The sequence below is a fragment of the Chlorocebus sabaeus genome, chromosome 6 (assembly GCF_047675955.1).
Source record: "Chlorocebus sabaeus isolate Y175 chromosome 6, mChlSab1.0.hap1, whole genome shotgun sequence".
Lineage (NCBI taxonomy): Eukaryota > Metazoa > Chordata > Mammalia > Primates > Cercopithecidae > Chlorocebus > Chlorocebus sabaeus.
Window position 1 is genome coordinate 9,033,343 of NC_132909.1, and position 11,128 is coordinate 9,044,470.

The window sequence follows — 11,128 nt, forward strand, 5'->3', positions numbered from 1 at the left end:
GATGGGGGTTTCACCATGTTGGTCAGGCTGGTCTCAAACTCCTGACCGCAGGTGATCCGCCCTCCTCGGCCTCCCAAAGTGCTGGGATTACAGGTGTGAGCTGCCATACCTGGCCCCGCCCAAATGATTTTCTAGTGACCCTTTGATACTGGGTTCTCCAGCTTCTGCCAAACCACTACCATGAAGATGTAAGATCTCTATAGGAATGACGTTTTTATTTATTCAGAGATACATCAGTGTTTGTCTTGGGGGAAGGTGACTCCAATGGCCTTCCTCACCTCCTCAAGGATGTCAGCCAGGAGCTCACTTTCTACCAGGGGAATCACAGGACTTTCTTTCAGACCTGCGGGGAGAGGGTAGTTAGGGACCCCTCCTACCCACGCACCCGAAACCCAAATAACTACAATTCCCAGAATTCCATGTGGTACAATATACATGGTTCAGGCAGATGAATGCTGCAGGGGTTCCTGGGAGATGTAGTTCTTTTTTTGGGGGGGGAAGCAAGAGTCTTGCTCTGTTGCCCAAGCTGGAGTGCAGTGGTGCGATCTCAGCTCACTGCAACCTCCTGGGAGATGTAGTTCTAAACAGCAGGGTAACAGAGCAGGTGGGGAAGAGCCCAACCTTCCTCTACCAGCCTGGTGCCCGCCACCCCTCCATATCCTTACCCTTGCGCAGGCACTCCCGGACGTGCTTGGCCTCATAACTCATGCCTGCCCCGTTGTCAAAATTGCAGTTCTTTGGGACCGGGGGCAGCAGGAACTCCTTATGCTCCCCCTTCACCACCAGCTCAGTTGGGCACCAGCAGGGGTTGAGGAGCTGGAGGGAGAGAGGAAGTGGCGCTGCTGTCTTCACCAATGGTGCTCCTGGGGCTGCCCCCAGGAACATGCCAGGTGGTGCGCAGGGGCGTCCCTCTCAAACCTGGTGGCAAAGGGCTTGTCTCGTCTATCCCCAGGGAGCTCTGGACCCTCCCTCGTTTCTGGTTGCTAGAAGTTTGTTCCTTAGCAACGCTGCTATCACACAAAAATCCTGTCTATCTCCCCAGGAGCAAACCTCTCCCTAACCTTACGAGGTTAGAAACAAGGTGTTCTTAGGTGTTCTTAGGGCCTAGAGAGGAGGACTTATCTTCGTGTGTCTGTGAATCACGTTTTCTTCTTATTTCTTTTCTTTCTTTCTGTTTTTTTTTGAGATGGAGTCTTGCTCTGTTGCCCAGGCTGGAGTGCGGTGGATCAATCTCAGTTCACTGCAACCTCCACATTCCAGGTTCAAGTGATTGTTCTGCCTCAGCCTCCCGAGTAGCTGGGATTACAGGTACCCACCACCATGCCCAGCTAATTTTTTATTCTTTTTTCCGAGACGGAGTTTCGCTCTTGTTGCCCAGCCTGGAGTGCAATGGCGCGATCTCGGGTCACTGCCACCTCCGCCTCTCAGGTTCAGGCAATTCTCCTGCCTCAGCCTCCTGAGTAGCTCGGCTTACAGACATGCACCACCACACCCAACTAATTTTTGCATTTTTAGTAGAGACGAGGTTTCATCATGTTGACCCGGCTGGTCACAAACTCCTGACTTCAGGTGATCCACCCGCTCTGGGCTGCCAAAGTGCTAGGATTACAGATGTGAGCCGCCGTGCCCAGCCTGTATTTTTTTTTTTTTTTAAGTAGAGATGGGTTTTCACCATGTTGACCAGGCCGGTATTGAATTCCTGAGCTCAAGTGATCTGCCCTCCTCGACCTCCCAATCACGCTGGGATTACAGGTGTAAGTCACCATGCCTAACTATAGAATGGGGTTTTTTCCCAGCAACAGGGCCCCAGGAAGGCCAGTTAAGCTGACCTTTGGTAACACCCAGATCCTCCCCCGAATGTGCTTTCAAAGTTCACAACTGCCCACTAAGCATGGTTGAGAATAACTGGCTTCTCCTCCAGACTGAAAATACATATTTGAGACAGTATCTCACTCTGTCACCCAGGCTGGAGTACAGTGGCACAATCACAGCTCACTGTAGCCTCAACCTCCAGGGCTCAAGTGATCCACCAGCTTCAGCCTCTCAAAGTGCTGGGATTACAGGTGTGACCACCATGGCGGCCAGGTATATATATATAAAATTTTTGAGATGTAGGTTTGCTCTTGTAACCCAGGCTGGAGTGCAATGGCACTATCTCAGCATACTGCAACCTCCACCTTCCAGGTTCAAGCGATTCTCCTGCCTCAGCCTCCCGAGTAGCTGGGATTACAGACACTTGCCACCACACCCAGCTAATTTTTGTATTTTTAGTAGAGATGGATTTTAACCATGTTGTCCAGGCTGGTCTTGAACTCCTGATCCAGGTGATCCGCCTGCCTTGGCCTCCCAAAGTGTTGGGATTACAGGCGTGAGCCACCGTACCGGCCAGGTCCAAGGATATTTGACAGAGCAATAGGTTAATCCTAAATAAGGAGAGCCTAGAGGCCCAGAACCCACCTCTTGGCTTGGTTAAAGAGGATGAACTCTTTAGTAATGATGTGAAATTGGCTGGTTAAGCCCTCATCCAGCTCCAGGGGCCATTTGTCCCCCTTCTATTTTAGGGGTACAATCCCCAGTGCTTGGGCCCGCCGCGCCTCACCTGTGCCATGCCCTTGGTGCCGCTCACGGAGGCCGTGTTGGAGAGCTGCGCGGTGATGCTGCAGGTGAAGCTGCCGTGGACTTCTCCTGGGTACTGCAGGAGCACCGTGACAGTGTCGTCCACACCTGGAGGGAAGTCCTGGGTTAGGGCAGGGGCCTCTCAGGGCAGAGTCTCTGAGACTGCACAGGCCTCAAATCCTGCCTGTGGAATCTTGGGTGACAGACTTCACTTCCTGCATGGCAAGGCAAAAGAATGAAGCCGAGACAGATACCTTTTTTTTTTGAGATGGAGTCTTGCCCTGTCGCCCAGGCTGGAGTGCAGTGGCACGATCTCAGCTCACTGCAACCTCCACCTCCCGGGTTCAAATGATTCTCCTGAGTTTTCTAAAGTGCTTCCTTCAAGCTATTGTTTTGTTCTGGCTTTTCATTGTTTTCTGTGGTACTGTTTGCAAAGACGGCCAATATAATTTCCTCTACGAGTGCCAGTTTTCTTCTTCTATCAAGAAGTACAGTCTTGGCCGGGCGCGGTGGCTCACGCCTGTAATCGCAGCACTTTGGGAGGCCGAGGCGGGCGGATCACAAGGTCAGGAGATCGAGACCATGGTGAAACCTCGTCTCTTCTAAAAATAGAAAAAATTAGCCGGGCGCAGTGGCGGGCGCCTGTAGTCCCAGCTACTTGGGAGGCTGAGGCAGGAGAATGGCGTGAACCCGGGAGGCGGAGCTTGCAGTGAGCCGAGATTGCGCCACTGCACTCCAGCCTGGGCGACAGAGCGAGACTCCGTCTCAAAAAAAAAAAAAAAAAAAAAGAAGTACAGTCTTGGCTGTGCACAGTGACTCACACCTATAATCTCAGCACTTTGGGAGGTGGAGGCAGAAGGATCGCTTGAGTCCAGGAGTTCAACATTTATGTCCAGCCTGGGCAATATAGCAAGATCCTGTCTCTACAAAAAATAAAAAATTTTGTTGGGTATGGTGGCTTGTGCCTGTGATCCTAGTTACTCATGAGCTGAGGTGGAAGATCCCTGGAGCCTGGAAGGTCAAGGTTGCAGTGAGCAATGATTGTGCCACTGCACTCAGCCTGAATGACAGAGTGAATCCCTGTCTCAAAAAAAAAAAAAAAAAAAATTGGCTGGACACGGTGGTTTACACCTGTAATCCCAGCACTTTGGGAGGCCAAAATGTGTATGACTGCTTGAGTTCAGGAAGTCGAGACCAGCCTGGGCAACATGGGGAAACCCCATCTCTACCAAACAAAAAAACAAAAAACACAGCCAGGTGTGGTGGCCTGCATCTGTATGCCCAGCTAATTGGGGGTCTTACAGAGGAGAATCATTTGAATTTAGGAGACTGATGCTGCAGCGTGCCAAGATCACACCACTACATTCTACCCTGGGTGGCAAGGCGAGACACTATCTTAAATGAAAAAAAAAATAGTCTATTTGCCCATCTCCGAAAACTGAGCTGGCCATGTAACTTGCTTTGTCCAATGGGTCAACAGCAAATATGGTGTAATTAGAGGCCTGAAAAGTGCTCGCACATCAGGAATTCTCACACCATGATGTGAATGGTATCTAGCCAGCTGGAGAGGCCAGGTGGAGGAGAATCAAGGTGACTTCCCAGACAGTCACCTACCACCTGTAAGACATAAATGAAGCCATATCAGACTGTCCAGTCCCAGCTGAACAGCCAACTGACTGCAGCTGCAGGAGTAAGATGAGCAGAAGAACCATCCAGCAGAGCCCAGCCACAATTTGCCAATGCACAGAATCAAGCTAATAAATGATTGCTATTTGAAGTCACTAAGGTTTTTCGTTTGTTTGCTTGTTTGTTTTTGAGACAGGGTCTGGCTCTGTTCCCCAGGCTGGAATGCAGTGGCACTATCTCAGTTCACTGCCACCTCTGCCTCCCAGGCTCAATTGATCCTCCCACCTCACCTTCCAGAGTAGCTGGACTATAGGTGCACACCACCATGTTCAGCTAATTTTTTTTTGCACTTTTAGTAGAGACAGGGTTTTACCACGTTGGCCAGGGTGGTCTTGAACTCCTGGCCTCAAGCGATCTGCTCACTTCAGCCTCCCAAAGTACTAGGATTATAGGCATGAGCCACCATACCCGGCCTGAAGTCACTAAGTTTCGTGGTAGGTTTTTTTTTTTTTTTGCTGCTGAATGTAACTTTAATAAAGCATTAAAGCATGAACTGCCTCTTGCTTCTTGGGGTTAAAGGTCAAAGAGGAAGGGCATCACATCTAGCTGGCTCATGCCCTGTTGGATACTTTCCAGCTGAGTGGAAGCCAAGGCAAGGGCCTCTTCTGCAAAGTGGGGCAACCTTTTTTTTTTTTTTTTTTGAGATGGAGTCTCACTCTATTGCCCAGGCTGGAGTGCAGTGGTGCCATCTTGGCTCACTGCAACCTCCGCCCCCTGGGTTCAAGCGATTCTCCTGCCTTAGCCTCCCAAATAGCTGGGATTACAGGTGTCTGCCGCAATGCCTAAGCTAATTTTTGTAGTTTTCGTAGAGATGGGGTTTCATCATATTGGTCAGACTGGTCTCCAACTCCTGACCTCAGGTGATCCGGCTGCCTTGGCCTCCCAAAGTGCTGGGATTACAAGCACGAGCCACCATGCCTGACCAAGTGGGGTAGTCTTTTATGTAGCAAAGGATCACTGAGACAGCTTCAAAAAATAATAATTTTATATTTATTAACTGCCATTTGCCTCAGGAGTTACTTCATTAACTCCCATGACAACCCTATTAGTGACACTTTACCAGTAAAGTAATTAAGATTCAGAGATGTTAAGTTGCTGGCTAAGATCACATAGCAAAGTCCCAGGATGGTGCTCGCCTGCACTCTTGACTCTGATCGTCTCTGGCTTCATGGAAAGTTGTTCTTCTAGGTGTCTGATCTAATTCTCATTGACTTGGAGACTTGTCCCCAGCTCAGTGCTCCCAGAGGGAGCCAGAGTCATTCCCATCACTACGAAATATTCCAGGATACATGGTACCTGTCTCATGACGCCTTCCCACGACGGAAATCTTCTCTGGCTTCTGCCCTCCAAAGACCATGGAGATGAACTGGACACAGTAGATGCCCAAGTCCAGCAGGGCACCCCCAGCCTGGGCCCAGTCTACGGCCCGGGGAACATGGGTGAGGTTCTTCCCAAATTCTGCCCGAGCCACCCGGAGGTCTCCTAGAGTTCCCTGGGCCAAAACAGACCTCAGAGCCTCGGAGGCAGGAAAGAAGCGGGTCCAGATGGCCTGCAGACCACAAGCAAAGGAGTTAACCAACCAGTTCTAATCCCTTCGGGGGTCCCAATTGTGGGATACCTACTGCCACCCAGTCTCCAAACACAGCCCATCAGACCCCAAGTTGTATCCTTCTTGCTCCTGACTCTCTTGACTTTTCTTCTTTTTCCTTTTTATTTTTATTTTTTTGAATAGAGATAGGATCTCACTATGCTGCCCAGGCTGGTCTTAACTCCTGGACTCAAGCACTCCTCCCACCTCAGCCTCCCAAAGTGCTAGGATTACAGGTATGAGCCACTGCGCCCTACTGACTTTTATTCTTTTTTATCTGGACCATTGCCCCAGTCTCCTCATGTTAGGGGCTGAATTGTATCTCTCTCCCTCCCACTTCTACCCTGCCAAACACAATTCATGTGTTGAAGCCTTAACTCCCTAGTACCTCTGAATGCGACTGTTGTGACTACAGGGTAATCCCAGCTACTCGGGAGGTTGAGGCAGGAGAATCGCTTAAAGCCAGGTGGCAGAGGTTGCCGTGAGCCGAGATCACGCCACTGCACTCCCGCCTGGCGACAGAGCAAGACTCTGTCTCAAAACAACAATGACAGCCAGGCGTGGTGGCTCACCATCTGCAGAGGCAGGCGGATCACGAGGTCAGGAGATCGAGACCATCATGGCTAACATGGTGAAACCCCGTCTCTACTAAAAATACAAAAAATTAGCCAGGCGTGGTAGTGGGCACCTGTAGTCCCAGTTACTTGGGAGGCTGAGGCAGGAGAATGGTGTGAACCCGGGAGGCGAAGCTCGTAGTGAGCCCAGATCGTGCCACTGCACTCCAGCACTCCAGCCTGGGCGACAGAGCAAGACTCTGTCTCAAAAAAACAAAAACAGAAACAAAAAACAAAAAACAAAACAAAACAACAACTCCAACAATGACAACAAAAACCAGAGTTCTGCTTCTTGGAGCACCCAGTCTAGAGAGACAGAGAACAGGCGACTAAGGGATGAACAACGGAATACCAAGGACACAAATAAAACGGAGGCTCCTTCACGCAGTACGGCCAGGGCAGTGACACCCTGAAGTGTTGACATTCCAGGGGAGATGGAAGCTCCATGGACTAGGCAAAGGGCCCAAGAAACAATGTCATGGGCAGAGCCAGGAGAATGGGCAAAGGTCCCAAGGCTGCACTCCAGAAATTTTTATTTATTTATTTATTTTTTAAGACAGAGTCTTGTTCGTCCAGGCTGGAGTGCAGTGTCAGGATCTTAGCCCACCGCAACCTCCGCCTCTTGGGTTCAAGCGATTCTCCTGCCTCAACCTTCTAGGTAGATGGGATGACAGGCGCCCGCCACCACATCCGGCTAATTTTTGTACTTTTTTAGTAGAGATGGGGTTTCACCATGTTGGCCAGGCTGGTCTTGAATTCCTGACCTCAGGTGATCCGCCCACCTTGGCCTCCCAGAGTGCTGGGATTACAGGCGTGAGCCACCGCGCCCGACCCACACCAGCAATTTCTAAAACTGCTGACGCAAGAGTGTCAGGGCTCACAGGGCAAGGGCGGGACCAGACGGATGTGGTCGAGGTCCATCCAGGCTCCGAGCAGTGGAGAGGAGCGTAAACGCGGGCCTGGGGACACCGGGGAGCCAGGGGCAGGCTCTGAGCCTGGGTGTTGTGACAGTAGGCTACTGGTGCCCCCAATGATATCCACATCCTGATCCTCAGGGTCTGCGAATGTGTGACTTTACAAGGCTAAGGGGTCCTGGTGGATGGGATTACATTAAAGACCTTGAGGTGGGGGCTGGGCACGGTGGCTCACGCCTGTAATCCCAGCTCTTTGGGAGGCTGACGCGGGAGGATCACCTGAGGTCAGGAGTCCGAGACCAGCCTGGCCAACATGGTGAGACCCCGTCTCTACTAAAAATACAAAAATTAGCTGGGCGTGGTGGCGGGTGCCTGTCATCCCAGCTACCTGGGAGGCTGAGGCAGGAGGATCGCTTGAACCCGGGAGGCAGAGGTTGCAGTGAGCCAAGATCACGCCACTGCCCTGCACTGCAGGTTTGTAAGGGGCTCCTTGTAAGGAATGAGACCACTACTACTCCTGCTGCCCTCCTCCCCGCCGCCTTGCCTAGTTCACAAGACAGGAGAAAAGAGAGAGAGAAACAAAAGTAGGATGAATAGCCAGACAACCTTGGCACCACCACCCGGCCCTAGGAGTTAAACAGAGTCATAATAATAACACCAACCCCTGGCCTAAACTACTTATGTTATCTGTAAATTCCAGATACTGTATTAAAAAAGCATTGTAAAACTTTTTGTTCTGTTAGTTGATACATGTAGCCCCCAGTCACGTTTCCCATGCTTGCTCGATTTATCACGACCTTTTCACGTGGACCCGTTAAGGTTGTAAGCCTTTAAAAAGACCAAATATGGCTAACACGGTGAAACCCCATCTCTACTAAAAAAAAAAACACAAAAAACTAGCCGGGCGAGGTGGCGGGCGCCTGTAGTCCCAGCTACTCAGGAGGCTGAGGCAGGAGAATGGCGTGAACCCGGGAGGTGGAGCTTGCAGTGAGCCGAGATCTGGCCACTGCACTCCATCCTGGGCGACAGAGCGAGACTCCGTCTCAAAAAAAAAAAAAAAAAAACATAAAAAGACCAAATATTTCTTTCTGGGGGAGCTCGGCTCTTAAGACGTGAGTCTGCCGACACTCCTGGCGGAATAAAAAACCTCTTCCTTCTTTAATCCGGTGTCTGAGGAGTTTTGTCTGCAGCTCGTCCTGCTACACTTGGTGCTTCCAACCTCTACCTGGAACCCCACCCAAACTAAGCCCATTGCCATTCTATGCCACTTTCACTCTTCGCATCCTTTTCTTAAAAACTGACAGCAGATCCAAGCAATTTCACTAAGTCTTGCGTGTTTACTAAGGGCCTAAAGCAATGGCTCTCCTGGTAATAGATGCTGCCAAGGAGATTCAGATACATCCTGGCAAATGCACTGACCCCGCCCACCCACTGGCAACCATATTAAGTAATGGCAAGCACTGCTATACTAGATGTTGGAAGGGCTCCTCTGCCCTCACCTCCATAAGGAAGAGGCCTCGGGATCGGGCCTCCGTGACCATCTCACGAACTTCCGCCGCGTTCACGCCCATGGGCTTCTCACACAGAACGGCCTTGCCCGCCGCCAAGCACAACATCACCGCCGCCTTGTGCTGGGGGTGCTGGGTGCCAACGTAGGCCACCTCTAGAGTGGGAGTAAGTAGGTCAAGAGGTCAGCAGCCCCACCCACCCAGACCGCCGAGCTCCGCCCACAACTTCGAGGCCCCGCCCTAGCACCCAGGGATCAGGTGGTAGGTCACACCCAGTCTCCCCTGGGGAGCTGTCCTTAGGAAGGAGCTGTTACCTCTCGCCATTCTTTTATTTTATTTATTTATTTATTTATTTACTTATTTATTTATTAAGACCAAGTCTCGCTCTGTCGCCCAAGCTGGAGTGCAGTGGTGCGATCTTGGCTCCCTTCAACCTCTGCTTCCCGGGTTCAAGTGATTCTCCTGCCGAGTAGTTGGGATTACAGGTGCGTGCCACCATACTTGGCTAATTTATTTTTATTTTTTGTAAAGATTGAGTCTCGCTATGTTGCCGAGGCTGGTCTCGAACGCTAAAAGGAGTTTAATACCTACTAGACAGCCAGTCCCAGACCAAGCCCGTTTTATAGTTTGCCTCCCAGTCAAAGGTCTTTATAGAACCCAAAGGGACTGGTCCATTCTGAGGAGCCTTGCATTTTCCACGGGGCAGCCAGGGGGCAGCGCTTCAGGGGCAGCAGGCAGCACCCCCATCGCCCTCGCCACTCACCCACATTCGGGTCCTTGGCCAGCTCCTCATAGGAGCCGTAGGCCTTGGGGATGTTGTGTTTCTGTGCAAACTCCTTCGCACGGCTCAGGTCGCGGGCCGCCACCGCCACCACCTGGAGGGGCGCAAGAATTGGATTTAAGGGGCTGGGGCAGGCGTGGAAATTGGATGGAAGGGAGGCGAAGGAGGAGGCTCCCGCCAGGAGAAGGGCAGATGTGGTCCTGGGGGAAGAGATGACGGGGGCCGGACATTTGGGCCCTGGGAAAGAGAGATCTGGGGGAAAGCCATTATTAAATCCCCCAGTATCTAAATTATCTTCACAGTAGCTCACATAAAGGCCTTTCCAAACCTCAAGACACTCAGGTTTGCAGAACAGAGGTGGAGAAGGAGGTAGCAAGGAAGCAGACGTTTCACTGCCATGACGACCCACTCACTAGTCCTGAACCCTAAACTCCCTCCTCTGTTAGACTCTGGAGTCCCGGCCCCCCGCCTCCTCTTTCCCAGAATCCGGAGGGCGGGCGGACCTGGTGCTCGGAGCGAGGCAGTGTCTGCAGCACGGCCGTGAAGTCGCTGGAGATGAGACCGACAGACACGATACCCCAGCGCAGCGCCATCGTTGCGATGCGGAGCCCTCAAAAACTTCGGTCTCTCGAGGCGCCAATTAAGTACCTGACGCCCCGCCCACCCTGGGGGCGGGTCCCCATCCTCCGCCCCCATTGCGCCTAGGCCGTTTCTCGTTGGCTCCAGTCGACAGAGAGATCATTTAGTTCTAGCTTCCCCATTCGGCGAATGCACCATTTAGCTCCGCCTTACAGAGGGAACCCCACCTAGATATCGCTGCTGCAGATCTCTACCCTGTGACTTCAGGCTCGCCGGGTACGCCGGGGAAGGAGGGAGGGGAAGCTTGCTTCCTTGCCAACACCAGTCCTTGAGGAGTTAGATTTAATGTCTTGCCCTCTGGACTTTGTGGCAAAACTTTACCTTGACTTTTTTGCTGTCAAAGCCACGCATCATTAGGAGTCGTTCAGAGGGAGAGAGGATTGTAACAGCAAACGTAATAATTATTACTAATACGTATAGAGCACCTGTAGGTCAGCCCCTCAGCTCCGCGCTTTACCTTCCTCGTTCCTATTTTCTCCCCGCAGACCTGGGAAGTAGGTTCCACTGTCCCCAGTTCACAAAGGGGAAAAGTCCAAGGTCCCTGGTCATTTTTTTGGAGGTCTCACAGTCAGGAGGTAAAGACCTGGGAATTGGCTGCTTCCAGAAGCTGTAGCTTTAGAAACCAGGGTGCTTTCCTTGTTAAGAGCCCGGGAGCCTGGCTGACTGGTTTCAAAACGCTCCTCATCCCTTCTTGGTTGTATTGCTTTTGAACAAGAGGTCGCCCTCTCTGGTCCTCACTTTTCTATTCTGGAAAGCAGAGATCATAACATCTACCTACATAG

The 11,128-nt window shown here is 51.5% G+C and overlaps 1 protein-coding gene across 1 annotated transcript; it reads right to left on the reverse strand.

Moving 5' to 3' along the window:
- Window positions 1–196: 196 nt before the first annotated feature.
- On the reverse strand, window positions 197–10,345 carry DHDH (dihydrodiol dehydrogenase). The gene is made up of 7 exons (XM_007997475.3): window positions 10,211–10,345; window positions 9,690–9,801; window positions 8,918–9,081; window positions 5,599–5,851; window positions 2,600–2,724; window positions 666–816; window positions 197–343 (listed from the first exon to the last, which is right to left on the reverse strand). Exons 1-7 carry the CDS (start codon window positions 10,298–10,300, stop codon window positions 234–236), a joined length of 1,005 nt encoding a protein of 334 aa, XP_007995666.3. The 5' UTR covers window positions 10,301–10,345; the 3' UTR covers window positions 197–233.
- Between the last annotated feature and the right edge of the window lie 783 nt (window positions 10,346–11,128).

Bases quoted from the DNA above. Each gene is read 5' to 3' on its own strand.
- DHDH (XM_007997475.3), bottom strand. From the start codon at position 10,300: ATGGCGCTGCGCTGGGGTATCGTGTCTGTCGGTCTCATCTCCAGCGAC. The intron at 9,082-9,689 runs GTGAGTGGCGAG...CTCCCACTCTAG, and splicing joins GGCCAAGGACCCGAATGTGG to AGGTGGCCTACGTTGGCACC. The intron at 2,725-5,598 runs GTACCATGTATC...ACTTCCCTCCAG, and splicing joins GGGAAGGCGTCATGAGACAG to GTGTGGACGACACTGTCACG.